Raw genomic sequence first — 18,816 nt, forward strand, 5'->3', positions numbered from 1 at the left:
GAAGCAGAGAAATTGGCTAAGAGAGTGCGAGACCAGGCAAAAACTGATGGAGACTCTTTTTCTTGATTTTTAATTCCTTGTCTATTGGTTGACAGTTTGGTATTTTGATGTCATGTGCAAAGCTTGCTGTTTAACAAGAATTAGACTTTTCCTTATGTAATTCTCTGTTAACAATGGAATAGTAAGTGGGGTTTCAATTTGTGGGTTTCATCTCTATTGATACCACCCATGACTAATTGCATTCTGTTTAATGTCTTAAGCATTGCCGGCTTTCAATTACATTTCTTGTTTTTGAGCAATCCAAATTAGAATGTCTTGAAACTTGACCAGTTGATAATCTTCTGTGCATTGTTTCTTCCATATGTTAAGTGGTATCTCTTGATTCTGGCCTCTTTGAAATGCTTTTGGAAATAATGACAGACATGCAGTTCTTTTCAGCTGTTTATCCACAGTCCTCAAACAAAACTGTAGTCAGTAAATGCTGATATAGACCATATTGTCTGTATTTTTAATGGGTGATATTTTTAGATTGTGACAGTGTTTTTCCCCTCATGTTTATTAGTATTATTATGTCTAGTAAATCTATCTTTGAATTAGGAAGACCTGGTTAGTTATGGGGTGGCAGCGAAACATTACCGAACATTTGATATTAGGTAAATTTGATATTAGGACTTTAGACTCAATTATGATCAACTCATTCTCTAATTTTATTTAATTTAGCAACATTTCATTAATATGCTCTTGTACTTTTAAGAAGTTCTAATTAAGAGAATTTCATGATAATAATGGAATAATAATTTTGTATATTTTATTAAAATGAAATATTTAGCTTTGTATGAATATTTTTAACAAGTTCAAAACAAATTAATAATTAATACCTGAACTGGAAGAGAACATTTTCCTTTATTATATAATATTTATAAATTTAGCCATTTTCAAGGCCCAGGCATTAGGTTTTCTGGTTTGAATTGAACATATTACTCTTCTACTTGATACGTGGGTCATGAGAAAAGGGAAATGCTTCAAGATTGTTTTTCATTTTTAATTTTTAAAATTATTTTTTTATTGTTCCAAATACATGTGTCTCCATTTTCCCGCCACCACTTTCCCTTGTCCCACTCACTCCCGTGTCCCACCCTCAGTCCTTCCCCACCTGGGCTTTGCCCATAGGCCCTTTATACATATTCTTTGACTTGACCCTTCCCCTTCTTTTCCCCCTTACCCCCTTCTCTCCCGTTACTGTTGGTTTGTTTTTTCTTTCAATGTTGCTGGTTATATTTTCCTTGCTTGTTTGTTTTGTTGATTAGGTCCAGTTCCATCCCTGCTGTTGAGAAGGGTGGTAGTTCTTTCTTTCTTTCTGCTGCATAGTATTCCATTGTGTAAATGTACCACAGTTTTTTGATCCACTCATTTATTGATGGGTGCTGAGGTTGCTTCCAGCACTTGGCTGTTTTAAATTGTGCTGCTATGAACATTGGGGTGCGTAGGTTCTTTTGAATTTGTGTTTCAGGATTCTTAGGGTATAATTCCAGCAGTGGAATTGCTGGGTCAAAAGACAGTTCCATTTTTAGCTTTTTGAGGAAATTCCAAAATGTTTTCCACAGGGGCTGCACCGGTCTGCATTCCCACCAACAGTGTACTAGGGTTCTCTTTTCTCCACAACCTCGCCAGCACTTGTTTGTTGATTTGTTTATGATGCTTCAAGATTTTATCAATTAAATTAGACATCACCCAAACAACTTTGGAGCTGAAAGAGTTGCATCTTCCATCCTGAGGGAGCAGACTTCAGCCTTGCTCCATCAGCCCGCCTGTCTGAGAGCGCAAAGCCAAGGCTCCCAGAGCGAGTTCCGGGAGCAGAGCCTCTCATTGCTCTTACTTAGGTGGGCCATCCACTCACTTACAGCCCTGGTCTCCATGGCCTCTAAAGCTGTCTGGCCACACTGGCTGATTGTTTTAAAAATATTTTAAAATTTAGGGACGAAGTTTATGTACAATGATAGGCTATCTATAAAATAATCTGTCTCCTAATTTGAGTTTTCTTTCTGCTGCCAGCCATGAAAAACATAGAACTTGGTTTGCCATTGAAGAGAGATCTCAGCTTGATCAATTTCTGCCACATACCAGATAGCCCTAAATTTATGTATTTAATGTCACAGTTATTAACTAAAGAAATGGAAGAAACTGGGTAAAGCTATAACTCAAAGAGAATATGAATATTTAGAACATAATAGAGATGATGCATTCTTTATGGTTCTAAAGTAAATCTTTACTGGATATAGCTGGTGTTATGCTTTATATTTACTTCTTGCTTTTCTTTCTCTTGTTATAAAACTAACATTCTGGGTGATTTTAAAAATTGCCCTAGTTTTAATAAAATAGTTTCTCAATTCTTTCCCTACTGCCTCAGTAAGGAAATGTCAGTCTGTTACTGTTAGAATTGCTATTCAGCTAAAAAATGTATTATGATTTGCTCCACACATAAAAATTACATTATAATGAGCAAAACCAAGCTACACATGATTGTGCGTATGTCAGCAACTGTGACAGGAAGTGTCTTCTATAATGGTGATGATTCTGTATCAATGATGATTTTATTGTATAATTTGTGTTGTCTTCTCCTTGCTGCCATATCGATATTCAGAATATGTCCATCTGTTCCTAGGAGATACACATGGCCCCCAAAACTCCCTTTCCTATTCCTAGAAAAATAATAGGTAATTAGAAAGTAAAAAAGATGACTGGCAGCCAAATTCTACCCTCCAAAGCTGCACCTTTTCCCCCCTAAGTCTCTTCAATAGGTTTATGTACTTGCTGGAGGCAATTTTTGAATACATCTTACTGACCTGAACTGTTATGCTAAAAATATCCAACCATCTCTGCCTTTGGCCAGTGCCTGCTGCGTTACAGGGATATGCTGATTGCTGGACTGGTTCTAGGTTAGGTGAGCATTACAACCTTTCCTAAGTGCAAAGAGAAAAAGGAAGGGAGAAGTTGGCATCATGAAATAATTTCTTTGCCTCCTAGAGAAATTTCATAATATAGGATCCTGGATAAAGGAGCAAAATTTTAAAAAAAGACAACCACACAACAGTTTCAAAACCTGCTCGTCCTGGAATGGAATCTACCTGCTTTTCTAGCTCTTCTCTCCCTTGAATCTCAACACAGCAACTACTTAGTGAGCATTTGCTATGTGCAAGGTATCAAGGGATTTAAAAGGGACTGAAATAACCCCAAGGTCATTTAGGAGTAAGTTGGATAATAACGTGGGTACTCAAATATTCATAAGAAAAAACTCTAGAAGTCACTTTGGAAAGGTGTATCTGCCTGTAGTGGCATATGGTTTATGGCAACTAGAAAAAAACTAGATTTTTTCTGAAGCAAATACTGCTGCAAGAGATTAAAGAAATAGAAGTTTTAAACCAAAACAAACTACGCATTCTACATTACTTTACCTTCCATGCTTATGGAGTCTGCAGAAACATCTCTTCCAGGGTGGGAATGCCCTCTATCAAAATTTAAGCCAACATCCCATCACCCATGGATGCAATTTTGGCAGTTGCAACTGACTGTTGTTTTGCAACTCAGCTGGTTCTTGGGTGTTCACTAGCACCCAAGTCAAACCTCCCTAAGTCTGGAATTGCTTGTATGGGACTCACAACTTCTCCCCATTCTTCATTCATTCGAAGAAAAGTGTTCCCCTGGTATCTTATCTGTACTTGTTCTTAAGAGGCACAAAGCCTTGGCTGAAGTTTTGCTAGTTTTACAGATAGATGGATTCCAGCATCTAATTGCGTAAATTCAATAAAAAGTTTTCTCAGCTCAGAGATTTTCCTTTGTCTTTTTTCAACATCTATCATTTTGACACATCTTGGATGTATAATTTTTACAGTGTTGTAAATGACAGTTGTGGTCTTTAGAATAAGGCGGGAGATGATTTATTTAGATTAAAAAAAATTGCAAGAAGGAGAAAGCCTTAAATTAAATGTTAATTTCTATGTAAATTTCTAATGACTTCAATTGAGGAGAGCTGGAGGAAGAAGGATCTGTGGGTTGGGACAGAAAAAGGAGGAGGACATGGAAGAAGATGAGTGGGTTTTGCAGGAAAGTTTTGAGCCTTAGAAGAAGCTTCTGGGTTTGGTGTCAGGATTTGGGCATGTGCAGAACTAAGGCTGAGTTGAAAGCTCCTTACAATCCTTAGGCATTAGAAAAATTTCTGAGAGGCACACGTTCAGCTCTTTCAAAGGTCATCCAAGGCATTTTCCAGCTCAGGTGCTCACTGAGCAGACCAGGGTGGACCCAAGAAGGAGGAATGAAGAATTCTGAGTCCCCAAAGCAGTATGACATTGAACACTGGATGGAAGACTAGACAACGAAAATTAAAATTCCCCTTCAACTAACTGCATGTTGCCTCCAACAGAGCAAGGCCTGTCTTCAAGTATCTTGGTGAAGCTTTGAGGGAGGAAAAATGAAGAAAAGTTCTTAGGAAAAAGACATAACTGAAATACATTGGACAGCTTGCAATGCACAGAATGCCTTTGACGGCTTTTTTGTCTTGTTTAATAAACATAAGTACATGAAAGCTTTCGGAGAGCTACTTCTCACAGTCGTCACTTATAAGGTCTTGGATTATCTTCATCTGCAAATTCTTCCACCACAGAGTCTTTACTCCTTTAATTATGGGTGTTACTATATTTTAGGAAAAAAATTTCTGGAATAAAGAAATCATGATTCTGTCTCCATAGCAAGCATCACTCATCGCTGAAGCCTTTTAGTCAAGAAGAGGTAGCTGACTTGTGACTAAGCAATCTCTGACACACTTCATGAGTGGATGTTTTTCCTGCTCAGTAAATGCAGACTTTTGCTTCATTCTCATGCTCTCCAGCTATTATCCTTCCCTTTCTTATGGCCTTTCTTCCTTTGTCTTTTCTTCCTGGTCTCTACCTCAGGTTCAACATTGTTTAGCTCAACAGCCTAAGGTTTTACACACTTACCACAAACTGTCCCACACAATAAACATCTTAGGAGCTGAGAATCAATTGAGCAAAGAAACAAGAGGTACTTCTCTGCTGAGTCATATGTGGTTCCTTTCCCTCTTTTCCTTAGAAAATTTAAAACTTCCTGCCTTTAATGAGAGAAATCTTGTTTTCCCCTCTCTATTTTTATTGAACCATCAGACATAATTTTGCAGTTTCTAATAATGCTGTTTAGAGAAATGTGAACTCAATTGGCCAGATGACAGCCTTGTGGCGCTGTCATAATAAAAATGCTCAGAGCAGTTGGACGAGGCTGAAGGAGCCTGTGGCTAGAGGAGCAGTGTGCAGAGTGTTGCCACAAAGGCAGTGGCCTGGGGCCCTAAGTGGTTTGAAAGTCCCCTTTGCTGTAGCTCTTCATTTCTTAGGAGACCTAACCTCATTTGTCTCCCTCTGTGCCCAGGCTGTGCCTGCTACTAATTGCTCTTGAGCTTTGAAGAAACTAAGCCTTACTTGCTAATTCACTGGGGTGCTGAGAAGATTTGCAAGCAAATACTTTCAAAATAACTTAAAGAAGAGAACTATCAGTTTAATTGATACCTGCTGATTCCTCAGTACTACATTTTCTTTCACCAGATTGCGCAGACCTGTGTGACTAAGCATCTTGCCACATCCATTCATTTTTGTCCCATGGTAGCTGGCAGACCTACTTTTTTTTGTAGTTATGGACTGAATGAGTTTTTTGGCATATGTATAGTTGGAGCTTCTGAGGCTACATCAATGCAAATATTTATAATGCTATTGTAGATGTTTTGATGTATGTTCTAACAAACTTCATATCCCAAGAAGGAAGAAAAGGAGTGGCTAATAAAAACTGTCTGTCTTTCAGGAGACCTTCGAGAAGGGAAGCCTGAGTAGCAGCAGCAGCGGAGCCGCAAGCCTGAGAAGCGAACTTTCCGAAAGCGCTGACCTGCCCCCGGACGGTTTCCAGGCCCCCTGTGGGAAGGAAGAAGACAAGGCCTACGACGAAATCCTGTCAGATGATAACTTCAACTTGGAAAATATTGAAAAAGGTATTCCTAGTGAAAGGCTGGCCCAATGAATGCACTCTGGACTCCTTTCTGTTGCGAGGTTTATTTGCTTATTTGTTTTTAAATTTTTTATTAATGTGCAGATATATATTCAGAGCTGGATGATGAATTGGACATTTCAGATAACTCCAGCAGCTCCAGTTCCAGCCCTTTGAAAGAATCTACATTCAGTAAGTTTTCTTTACCAGTTTGTGGACTCCAGCAGGCAGGAGAGTGGGAGTCAAATAAGTGCCGTCAGACACCTAGCTCAGGGGTTCATTTTCCGGGTGCAGTGCTAATTAGCACAGGTGTGCATGTCACTCTGCCAGAGCCTCAGCTGTCAAATGAATGGTTTCGTTATTCCCCCCAGTGAATGCAGGTTCTAAATGGGGAGCAGAGATAACTCATTTGGAAAGACTAAACTGCAGGAATAATGGAAATAACCTTTATGGGTCTGTTGATTAGGGGTTGGAAGGAGAAATTAGTGTTGCTGTAGACTAAGTCTTATACAATTTTACTTCCATTAAGTAAAGGGATATATTATTTGTAAAACACTGAAGTAACTTCAATATTTTAATGGTTTAGAACTATTAAAATGCGATACTTAAATTCAGTCCGTATGTTAATCTTGACTCTTAATTTGAAACAGTAAAGAAAATAGTCACATAGGGGTATGGGAAAGAAAAAATACATATATTAAGGTAAAATTTAAAGATTATAAGGAGGGGATTCAATTCTTACAACAAATCTGAAACTGAAAAAGAAGATGTTATAATGGAAGGTAGAGAGAAAATAATAACTATTTTAGAAGAGTAAGTTGATGGAATATTAAATAGGGTAGGTAGAAATACTCTAAAGTAAATTAAGTATAAATAACTCTTCTTACCAATTACTTTACTATGAAAATGTCTTCTCACCAATGACTGAATTTAAACCTCTAAAAGAAGGTTTAAAATAGTCTCCCTCAGGATAAAAGTAGAACCTTAAGGACTAGGTTCATTCTTTGTCCCTCTCCAAACTTAATTGGAAAACTGGTGACTAGATGTTCCAGATTTTCTGGGACAACCCCAGTTTCTCACACTCTGCTTGTTTTCCCTGTAAATTCAAGCCTGCTAGGTAAAATGTCTTGTTTTGTAATTTGGAAAATATGAATATTGTACAGTAAAAATATCCATGCATATAAATTTGTGTAGCAAATTCTAGAAGCAGATAATTACTGACTGTTTTAAGGTGAATCCAAGTGTTGTGCATCTCCAGTAACAGTGGTGGGGGTGGGTCAGTGGGGGTATGGGGAAGGAGAAGGTGGGTCCTTACATTTGCATGTGGTAACTTGCAGTTAGCTGCCTTGGCATAGGTTTTAGGATGATTATGACATAGACGTATTATTGTTCTTTGTAAGCTATTAATAATGGAGTTTCTTTGCTTAGCACCTTTTCTTTGGACAAAAGACCCTTAGATACACCTGTCGGGTAAATAGTAATTTGCAACATTATATTTTAGCTGATGCTTTTGTAAATGAAGACAGTCTTTATAGTATATACAGTTGCTCAGATAATAGAATGATGTACTTTTTAAACAAGCAACGAGATGAAGAAATAAAAGATTTGCAATGGGAAAATATAAAATTATATTTATTTTCTTGTTTCAGGCATTTTAAAGAGAAGTTTTAGTGCTTCAGGAGGAGAAAGACATTCCCAAACAAGGTATGTACACATTGAGCTCCTAGGAATATTTTTAGACTCTGTAGGGCTGAGTTATTGGTGGCTAAATTGAAACTTGATGGCTAGAAGTTTCCCTGGGCATGCGGAAATAGGGGCTATTAGAATGCACCCTTCGGAACTGATTGTAGGTTACCAAGCAGAATACAGGGAAGAATACTAATCTTGGCCCTGGGTTTTAGTCTAGCTTTGTGATCTTCAGCCAATCATTTTCTCTGAGCTCAAGGGCAGACCAGGGAGGGCAGGCAGCTGTGCTTCACAAGATCTCCTGGAGCCCTGGCTCCTTATATTTTGTTTTTTCATGTCCCCAGGGTATAGGTTTTATCCTCATGGTAAATGTGGACCACATCTTTGTGCCTGCAGGAATTGGAGACATGCCCCTTCCTTTTAAGAACGTGACTCAGATGTTGTGCTTGTCCCTTCTGCTCACAGACCACTGACTAGAACTTTGTCACATGACCACGTTTACCTGCAAGGGAGGATGAATATGTTTGGGGAGTTCTGTGTTAAAAGGAAAAAGAAATTGTTATTTTGGGAAAACTAGAAGTTTCTGCAACAGTTGTTTCCTGGGCTAAGGGATGAAAGAAAACTACTCCATCTGGCCTTCTGCAAATCCCTGGAGACCTTCCTGAGAGCAGTTTCAGTTGGGCTGGGTGAGGCTGGTGTGAGCAGAAGCCTGAATGTCGTGGTTTTAGAAGGGACAGAGGCAGGGATTCAAAGCAATTGAAGAAAAGTGAGGGGTGAGCTGGGACATTTAGCTGGCGGGGAATATTGGTATAAAAGGTCCTTCTAGAATCTATGACTACAAGCCAACTGGGACTGAGGAGAAGCAGCCAATAGAGAGGAGAGATCAAGGGTGGAAAGAGGATTGATGATGTACAGGCACAGGGTAGCTGGGAGCAAGAGAACAGACCTGGCAAAGATGAAGCGATAACCCTTTTTTGTATGTCTGAAGAAATGGAAACAAAGATAAAATTCAGCTAGAAAGCAGAGAACAGGGATATTAAGGAACAGTATACTTGGTGGCTTTTTTTAATTAGATGATGTTGAAGGTCATTGCTGAGAGGATGGTCCAGATTTGAGGGGCATGGTCAACTAGGAAGAACCAATAGAGAGATGGGTAAGGAACTGAGCAGAATATAGAGATGGGCAAGGAACTGAGTGGATGGACTGCCAAACAGCTCTGAGGCTAAGGTGCCAACCACTGGGCTGCGGTGCCGTGGATGCTCTGGCGGGGCCGTGGCTGTGTGCACGTGATGGAGGCTAAGGCTGTGGGTATGCTCCATCAGTCAGGCTCTCTGGGCGCAAGCAGAGGAGCCTGACCCTGGCTGACTTATGCAACAGAGCGGTTCATCAGAAGGCTTTGGGGGGCTTGTACAGCTAGAAACCCAGAGATTCAAGCTTAAGAACGGATAGGAAAATAATTTTTAAAAAACCCAGCTAGGAGCCTCCCTGTCAGACCCCGAGTCTGTGGAGGAAGCACTGGCAGACTTGTAAGGCACTGAGCTCCCAGCTGGCCTTTTCTGTCTTTGCGTCACGTTCACAGGATTCGGTGTCCTGTGTTAAGAGTCAGCTTGGCCTGGCCTGGATCAGGGCCCTGTTGACTGCTGTGCGGAGAGCTGGCTGCCTGATTGACAGCTCCTTCAAGTCCACCCTGGGGGCTTATGCTGCAGGGGGCAGGCGTGGGTGCTGGGCCGCTCACAGGGAACCACTGCCTACTTCTGGGTTTGAGGGCGCTGGGAAGAGCATAATGGAAATGAACCTGCCTAGAACAATCCTGAATGGTTCAGTGAAGAGGCAAAGGAAGGTTTGTGTAGAAAATCAGTTTTTGTTTATTCAAAGATACAACCTCACTGACAACTTTATCTTTTCCATGTGAGGGTTGGGAAGGGTTAGGGTGGAGCCTTTGAATTTCTTAACTATTTGCCAGTGTTGCTAGTAACAAAAGCTCAAGAAAAACCTATCAGTGTGCTTTAGCTACCAGAAGGGGCACTGAGGAAAACCTCCAAGACCCCATGGTGTTCTCTAGTGGGCCCAGGCACAGAGAGCCACGGCTAGGCGTAACGGAGAGAGCAGGGGAACGCGAAACAGTCCGAAACCTTAAGAAGAACCAGAATGGGTGATTGTGGGGACTTGGGACCTGAGTTAGGGAGACCCCTGAGGGATCATGGGGCTTGTAGATCCCCCCCGTCCCCCGGCCCGTTTCCCATTTCTGGCTTCTCATCCCTAACCCACCAGTTCTGCTTCCACTTGTCGCAGACAAGCTCACCTCCCGTGGGAGCCTGGATCTGGGGGAGATCTTGCTCACTGGGCCCGCGAGTGAGGGGTCAGGGTGGGAGACGTGAGCCTGGCTGTGGAGCTGGCTCTCAAGGGCACCGCAGGGTGGGTGTGTCCCCCTCAGCTCTGGCATCAGAGCTTCTCTACCTTAACCATGTCAGGACCTCACCAGCCGTTTCTGAGCCAGTCTGCAAATCTGCTGGTGCCTGGAACAGTATTTGCACAGGAAAAGGTTCCATGCACGTGCTCTCCCCTCCAAGAGTTAGCACATGCACTTTGGAATCTAACTACTCTCTGTTAAGGGTTGTGATTATTTATATTTTTAAAAGCATCATAAAAAGGCGTTTTCTCTATTACTGAATACTTAATTCAATGATATAAAGTTGCTTAAATGTATAGAAGAGGGGCAAAATAATATTTTAGTACAAAAATAAAGTACGACATGTGGGTGTACTCCCCAATTAAGAGAATTTTGTATTAAAACAGACATTTTAATCAGAGAAATTTAGGAACGTTAGCATTGCCAAATAATTCTAGTCCTTTTTTTTTTTTGAAGGATTCATACAAAATTGCCTTATTTGCACAAATTCAGTTGAAGTCAAAACCTTGCAAAAACAAAAGAAGCATATGTACTATGTATTTTAGAGCTTGAAATGGTTTTCAAAAGCTAGCCATTATCTAAACATTTTGTAGCAAATCGGGTAAACTAGAATCATCAGAAAGGAGACATTCAATCTGAAGGTCATTGAAATGGATATTGCAGAATGGGCTTTAACTCGGGGTTAAGGACCCAGTCAACAGGTGGAAGAAGGAAGACGGTCCAAATATTGAGGCTGATGAGTCAGAAGATGCATACATAGGTGAATAGGACCTGAGCTAAAATAATTGCAGAGCTGTGCTGTGTGTGGTACATGCCATCGGATAGAACAGGTTTATTTAAGACAAGCTCTCTTCTCACGAGGAACTCACAGTGTAATGGGGAGACAAGGGCAGATTTCAGAAGAAAATTAATGACAAAAGACAGCCTATGATTCAGGCCATATAAGAGGAGATAAAAATTAATAACTTTTTGACTTCCAGGTAATCTCCAGAGCTTATCTGAATTAAAAGGAGGCAACTCTAAAATGTATTTCTAATTCTTTAAAAAGCACTAAATAAGGCTAAAATTATTTGCAATTAACTTGTTTAGGGTTTTCCTGGGTTTCTTGGTTTATTGATGTGAAATGTAAACCCATCTTGCAAAATATTTAGAAGGTGAATGAAAAAGAATATAAAAGAAGATGGCAAAGCTACAAAATGAAAATAAATCGAAAATCAAGCCTGTAGATTTTGGGTTGGTCTGTGCCATGTGTACCACAGTAGAAACAGTTAAACTGAGACCCTTATTGGCTCCTCAAACAAGGCAGTTGGTCCCAATGAGCAAAAAACCACAGAGGCATGCACACTTGACCTCAGTACAGCTTCCAACACTTAGAATCCAGACTTGGCCCTGGCTAAAGAGCACATGGAGAAAACTGACGCATCAACTCTCATCGCATCTCTGGCCGCCTCAGCTCTGAGGAGCTAGAGTTAAGCTAACTGTCTGCTGAAGAACCCAGGGACCTCCCCGATAGCATGAGAGAGATTTTCTTGGGCAAATGGGCCTGGCACACGGATGAAACATGAGCAAATGAAATGAGGAAGGGCAGCTCCTGCCTCCTCGGAGAATGCTGAAGTCTCAAGGCTGGTGAAAGGACACATGACCTCAGAACTGGAAGACCCTGATGATCCAGGTCACTGTCAGAGAATGACACTTTTTTTGTGGGAATATAATTAATGGCAAGACCAGCAGAGAACCAGTCCTCCAACTCTTAGAAGTCCCTGTTCCTTCTCTGGAACAGAAGTCATGTGAAGCTGGGAAGTAATTCCTTTCCTTGCCAAATTCTTCCCCACATCTCAGCCCTTCATCCCCAAATCACCAAAAGCCCTGGGAGTCAAACTCAAAGCACAGATATAGTGTTAGTGGTGAGAGCCCCATTCCTCAGCTTCAGGAAATGCAGCCATTCATGAAGCAGAAGTAAATCTCTAAATCCTCACTCCCAAATCTCTAGGCACCAGATCTTCCCAGTCAATATGCTATTTAGCAGCCACTCCCTGAGCTCTCCTGGACCCCCCAGAAAACCTGGAGATGCCAGTGTAGCACTTTTAATATCACAGACGTAGACCAAGGGGAACTGCCAATTGACACATACTTCCTACCTAATAAGCAGGTCATTAGTATGTTCTCTTAGCATAATTTGCTTTTAGTTAGGACTTTGGTTTACTAGAATAGAAACCTGATTTTACATCTTTGTTCTTTGCATGTAATTGGAGAGTCATAAATAAGAGAGTCACTTGGGATACCCCTACAGGTGTTTATCATTCTGAGTGGTCATCAAGTTGCTGCTTTAACTGCAACCACTCATACTCTATTGAGTTCTAACTAGTTAGCTCTCCTGACTCAACTCAGTCTGACTACATTATGTTTCATCTAGTAAGTAACAAAAGGCAGATGAGAATGAACACAATGGTGTATTTTTTTTTATACATAGGTTGCTTGTAATGAATGCACCTAGATCATGTGATGGTCTATTTGAGCAACTTCTTGAATAAGAGTATGAGAAGTTATTTTAAGAGCTTCAATGATGCATAATTTACACAAAGTAAACTGCACATATTTAAAGCATACAATTTGAGAAGTGTTGAGTGTACATGGCCCTATGAATCTCACAGTGAGGACAGTGACTATGTCCACCTAAGAGTGTCCTCCTGTCCACGTGTGCCCCTCACTCCTGCTCCTCACTCAACCCTTGACCTTTGCTGGATAAAGATTAGTTTGCATTTTAGAATTTTACATAAAGGGAATTACATTGTATGTACTCTTTCTTGTCTGGCTTTTTTCAGTCAGCGTAATTATTTCGAGATTTGTCTGTGTTTTGTGTATCAATAGTTAATTCCTTTTTATTGTGAAGTAGTAGTATTTCATTGTATGGCTATGCCAATGTTTGTTTAGACATTCTTCTGTTAATGGACATTTGAGTTCCAGTGTTTGGCTATTACAAATAAAGCTGAGACGAACATTTCTGTCATTATATGGACACGTACTTTTTGTTATCTTGACTAAATGTTGAGAAGTGACATGGTTGGGTCATATGGTAGGTTTATACGTAACTTTTTAAAGAAACCACTAAACCATTTTCCAGAGGGGTTGTGTGATCTTTATATTCCCAGAGTGAGAGATTTGAACTTCATGTGTATGTTGAGAGGGGTTGAAGTGAATGATAGTGTTTGTGAAAATTATCTCTTGTTTTGTGAGACTCTGAAATCATAAGGAATAAGAGAGAAAATAAAATTTGTTTTTCATGATCAAGTTCTCACAAAATATTGTCTACTTTCAAATAATAATATAGAATAAATATCCTTATTGTTAATGTTTGTTGATGTTTCATGCTCATTAACAGAGTTAGCCAGAAGCTGGGTTAATGGTCGTGTCAGGAAAAAGCAATTAAAAATTCAATAATTAGGACTTCATTTGAAATTTTCAACCTTAATCATTTTCAGGGATCTAAGTGATCTAAAAATCTCCTGCTTCCATTACTACTTGCTAAGAAAGAATTGAAAATGGGCTTGACTTTTCTCAGTTTCTAGCTGGGTTTTATAGTCTCTCTCAGTAAGTATATTGATAGTTCTAAGTCAAAACATTTTATTTCAACTTACAAATAAATCATTCTGTATAGTAGAATTTGAGAATGCACACAGCAGCTTCAGCCTCTTTCATTATCATGTACACTCCAGTCCTACTAAGCTTTGGTCACTGTATTATGATCATCTTAATATCAATTAATATTTGCTGCTGCGTGTTGATATATACCAGACTATGCCTTGTCTTTTATTGCATTGCCCAGGGCACAGTGTACTGCTCAGAGGCGCCAGTCCACATATACTTGTTAATTAATAGTTGAATGATTTTTATCTCAGCATAAACTGTTATTTCTCACTGTAATAAGACTGAAATCTCACCTACTGGCTTGAACCTACAGCCTTTGCCATAGTCACAGCTTATGGCCCCTCACCCTCTTTTCTTTAAGGTTCTGTTGCTCAGGCAACAAGATTTCTCCATGCCTGCTTGCGTCCCGTTGCTAAGGCAACAGGGTATAGTTGGCTGGCTGGTTTAAGACATTGGATGTTTGCGGTATCAGAGATGCCTGTGGTGCACAACTTGTTTGATAAATCAGTGTATGCATAATTGTATTCAGGATTGTGTGCCTGACTCTATTCTTTGTATCTAAAGATGGCTGTGGACATTAGTAACTACCCAGTGTCACCCACATGGCCAGAAACACCTTTTTGTAATCTCAGAACTATGGATCTTGCCTCCTTTTAGCAGAAGTCTTGCTCATTTTCACTTGCAGCAATTCTCTACCTCCATCCCTTTTTCATAATCCACATCTAGTTTTACTTAAATTGAGTGAGTACTGCTGGGTCACTGCTTGCCAGAATCAGCCTGGCCTATCTGCCAATGTCACAATCAAGCAACCTTGATTTATTGCCAGTAAGACGTTCTTCCTTTTCTGTGACGGTTCAAAACTTTCCCGGCTTATCGCTCATTTGTTTCGAGCTGGTATTGGAGCGGGGATGGAGAGCCCCCGGAGAACGCTGCCACTTGCCCGTAGTGACACCCACTCCATTAACATTGTAGGTGGATGAAAAGCTCTCACTGAACAAAACTCAACCTTCCGCACTGTTGCTTATTTACACAGAACACGTTTATGAATTTCCCCACCTAAAAGAGACTTGTAAGCGGTAAAATACTGCTTAGCTCAGATGGCGTGGTTGCCTTAGCCACAGACAGCATGATCTTAACATTGTGAGCCAAGCTTCTCATTTCATAAGGTTACATCTTTCTCCTTTTAATCAACATCAGATAGTATTGACTACTTTTCACCATTGAATTAAATTATATGATGTAGCTACAATGCACATGAAAACATTTTCTTGGTTCAGAGCTATATTTAAAAGAATTTGACAAGACATTATAAAATTACGGAACTCCATTTCCTTCATGGCCAGGACTACTGTGGCAATTATTTGAATAATTTATCCTGTGCTTGAATTAATTCGGTGAGGCATTGACTTAAAAAATTACAAAGTTATTACGGCCTCCAGCTGCCACCCTGCCTGGCATGGTGTGGGGTGGAATGCGAACCCTCACATTCAGTGCTGTCATGCCTGTTTGGACTTAGGAATTGTGGGCGAAGCACACTAGAGCTGAAGAGAGCTGCAAGTGCCGGCCTTTCAGAATCCTTTGAACCTTCCATTTCTCGGAAATTGTTTCATCAGCCTGAAGTACTATTCGTCAATGCTCATTTCAAAACATTTAGGGGACACAGCTTCATCTTACATTCAGTCTTTTCACCATAAAACATTTCTGGGATGCTTTCTTTCTCTGTGTTAAACCATGTCTGTCCATTTCTCACAGCTTGTACTACCCGGGGAAACCGCCCTCTGCAGCTACACTGTGCTGTTGGACACGAACAATGTCCAGCCTGGTTCAGCCTAGAGGCAGGCTTCCCCCAGGCTCTGCATCCTTTCAATCTTTTGTCCATCTGTGGACCCAACAATTGCGTAGCTCACAGTTGTCCCTTCTGGTTACAATAATCTGTTATATAATGGAAACGTCAGGTGACTATGTTTTCTTGTCATTGTGATATAATTTCCAGAAAACTTATCATTTCTTTTCTGCTATACCTATGCATTTGTCTGCAGTCTTGTAAGTTCCCAGACTGTAGGGACTATTTCTTTTCATCGTTCCATCTCCAGTGTCTAGCACAGTGCCTATATGTAGTGGGCACTTTATAAATATTTTTGAATGAATGAGTGAATGTATGTGGTGGTTATTTTTAAAAATTCCCTGAAGTGTGTTAAAGAGGAATTTTGAATTATATAAAGGTGTGGCAAAGTTGGCAGCAATGCAGCATTGTCCAAGTGGCCTATTTCACGTAGCACATTTTGAAATAAGTAATAATGGTTGAAATTTTGGATCCTTCAGAACAACTGGAATAGTCATCTAGTTAATGCAGCATGTGAGTGGTTATCAGCTCTCAAGAACACCCATAAAGTTATGAATAAAAACCTTCCACAAGTTATATTTTAATTCAACCTTTAAGACAGTGGGGTCTATGAGATACTCTGCAGATATGTGGCCTGACTCAGTCCTAACGTTTATGAAGACAATGACCAGAACCTTATAAGGAAGAGTTGGAATGTAGTGTTGAATGTGGGGGCCACTGGCCACATGTGACTCTTGGGCAATTGAAATGTAGCTAATGGGGCCAAGGAAATGAATTTTACATTTTAATATTAATTTCAATGTAAAACGAACTACAAAATAGAGAATGAATTTCTATATTTTGTATTTGTTGAAATAATAATATATTTGATTAAAGAAAATCTATTTTATTTTTTTATTCCTACTCTTTAAAATTGTGGCTACCAGAAAATTTAAGCGTATGTTTGTGGTTTGCATTATATTTCCATTGAACATTGCTGAGCTTGTCTAGAAGGCTAAGGAACAGTTGCACTTCCAGTTGCTGGGGTATAGCATGTGGGCAAGGATATGAGGTGCTGAACAGGTGCTCCGCTCCTCAGGTCAGCCCGGAGGCACCCTGCCCGCCTATGAGCACTGCTGAGACCATGCGCTCCCTGAATTTTCCAAGGGCAGACGCCTTTCCTTCTCCTGCTTGATACACGCTCCTTATCCCAGGGCTCAGAAGAGTATATTATCTGTGCAAGGCAGGCGAGTTTCATTAACTTCTGAAGGTTCTGGGACAGAAAACAATAATGGGATCAAGAGAGGGCTGCTTTGGTAGGGAGTAGGAGGAATGGAAAAGGAATTAGGAAGGAATTCACAGTTGGATGTAAAAATTTTGGTATTATTCTAGTTTTTAAATTAGGTGGTGGGTAATGAAGGCCAATTTTGTTATTCCTTGTAACTTAGGAATGTGTTGCATGCATGTAACAAAATTGCTATGATTAAAATGAATGGGGTGAGGTAAGAGAATTATCAATCACATTTACTTGAATCCCTATACATGGCTGTATATAGTTTTGTTGGATTGCATTAAATTGATGTGTGGCTCTTAAAACTTGCCAGGGCACATATTTTTTTTTATTTCATTACAAAAAACCTATTAAGAAACTGGCTCTAAATTTTAGTGGGAAAAACAAGGTTAAAGGTTATTATTGTTGTCCTTGGCGAGGTCTTATGCCACCTCCACTGGGTGGAAGCCACTGAGACCAACTTGCAAAATGATCAGGAAATCTAGAATTTTAGGTCAGTGTAAAAAAGTGATGTTAGTAATAATGGAAACTTTAGGAAAAATATAATCCTTTGAAATGCAAAAATTATCTTTCGTTCATAGGAAGAGTCACAGTTTATTTTTTAAGACAGCAGGAAAAAAGCATAGAAAAATAATATATCTAAAATTTTAAATATTATTTCTTTTTCAAACAAAAATCAGTGTATTTATTTTAGTGTAACAGGAAAATCATTCAAGGCTCCTAATTATTCTTAGGACTTATAAACAACTGATGGGACAAGGTTCTTCTTTAGGTCAATGGATCGTCAGTTCTGCTTTGGGTTTAGATATGTTTATTTCCTTCTTATAAAATCCTTGAGAGTGACTTTGGGCGATAAAAACCTTTATTTTTATAATCTAAAGCACAGCAAGGGTAGGCTTTGGGTAAATGTTGGTCAAGTCCAGGTTGGTCAAGTCTTCCTAATGGCCCCTAATTCTGTTTTCAGGGACTTCTCTGGTGGAATAGGATCAAGACCAAGACCAGGTAACTTAGCGTTGGCAGCAATGAAATCATGCATGTCTCCCTGAAATTTAATGTGATTTATGTTATAGTTTCATATCTTTCCCCCTTTTATTTCTTCAGCTTTGCTGCCTCTTGACCTGCTTCTGAAAGTGCCACCCCTCAGGCTCAGGGCCCACATTAAGGAGGTAGAGGCCGAGTTAGTGACGGGGTGGCAGTCCCATAGCCTTCCCGCTGTGATTCTCCGCAATCTCAAAGACCATGGTAGTACTTACTAGATCAAGTTGATGTTAAGCACACGATGAGTGAACACAGAATTATAGTTGGGCCTGGAATGTCGGAATGATGCTTGGGAGGTAATTTTAATACAAACAGCAGGAGAATTTTTTCTACCATTATTTGGCATTTAAGAGTATCCAAATGCTTTCTGTGTTCACTTATTTGATTTAAATATAGGGTGTTTTTCTAAACTTTGCATTTCTGCTTTGGTGGAAATGTTAACCAGTTGAACTATTGATGCTTAAAGTGCATACTTACTAGTAAAAAACAGTAGCTATGTTTTACATACATATTTCTGTAAGTTCTAGACCTATATGATATAAGGAACTAAAGCATGTTTTTTCTATCTATATTCTGACATAGATAAGTCTTTCTAATTATTTCAATTTTCATTGGACTAAAACAGTATTATATCACATTGTTTTTTTTAATAATTTAATAATTATGGATTCTTAAAACATAAATGTTTATAATAATGGTTTGGAGGGGAAGGGTGTGTTAATTAGTTTCTGATTTCTATTAAAGAGGACAAAAGTACAGTAGTGATGGTGAAATTGTTAGCTAAACCTGGACAATTCAGGGAAAAAGTTCAGTGGGTTTGCTTTTCACCTGTGTAGGAGTGTATGACTCTTGCGTTTAAAGTTCTATTTTCCTACATTGGTTAAT

At 39.6% G+C, this 18,816-nt stretch overlaps 1 protein-coding gene across 3 annotated transcripts in view; it reads left to right on the forward strand.

Annotated features, from left to right (window-relative positions):
- Nucleotides 1-18,816, forward strand: part of NEK10 (NIMA related kinase 10) — a 163,058-nt gene that overhangs the window by 108,124 nt on the left and 36,118 nt on the right. For 2 of the 3 annotated variants that reach the window (XM_054595423.1, XM_054595422.1), the window contains exons 26-30: nucleotides 5,860-6,043; nucleotides 6,145-6,231; nucleotides 7,689-7,743; nucleotides 17,858-17,895; nucleotides 17,995-18,135. In XM_054595423.1, the coding sequence (XP_054451398.1) occupies nucleotides 5,860-6,043; nucleotides 6,145-6,231; nucleotides 7,689-7,743; nucleotides 17,858-17,895; nucleotides 17,995-18,135 (505 nt within the window). The remainder of the gene's footprint in view (nucleotides 1-5,859; nucleotides 6,044-6,144; nucleotides 6,232-7,688; nucleotides 7,744-17,857; nucleotides 17,896-17,994; nucleotides 18,136-18,816) is intronic. The other variant, XM_054595424.1, reaches the window with a different exon arrangement.

Source organism: Pteronotus mesoamericanus, unplaced genomic scaffold, assembly GCF_021234165.1.
Source record: "Pteronotus mesoamericanus isolate MK-2021 breed Mesoamerican mustached bat unplaced genomic scaffold, CSHL_Meso_final scaffold_54, whole genome shotgun sequence".
In the NCBI taxonomy this organism is placed as follows: domain Eukaryota; kingdom Metazoa; phylum Chordata; class Mammalia; order Chiroptera; family Mormoopidae; genus Pteronotus; species Pteronotus mesoamericanus.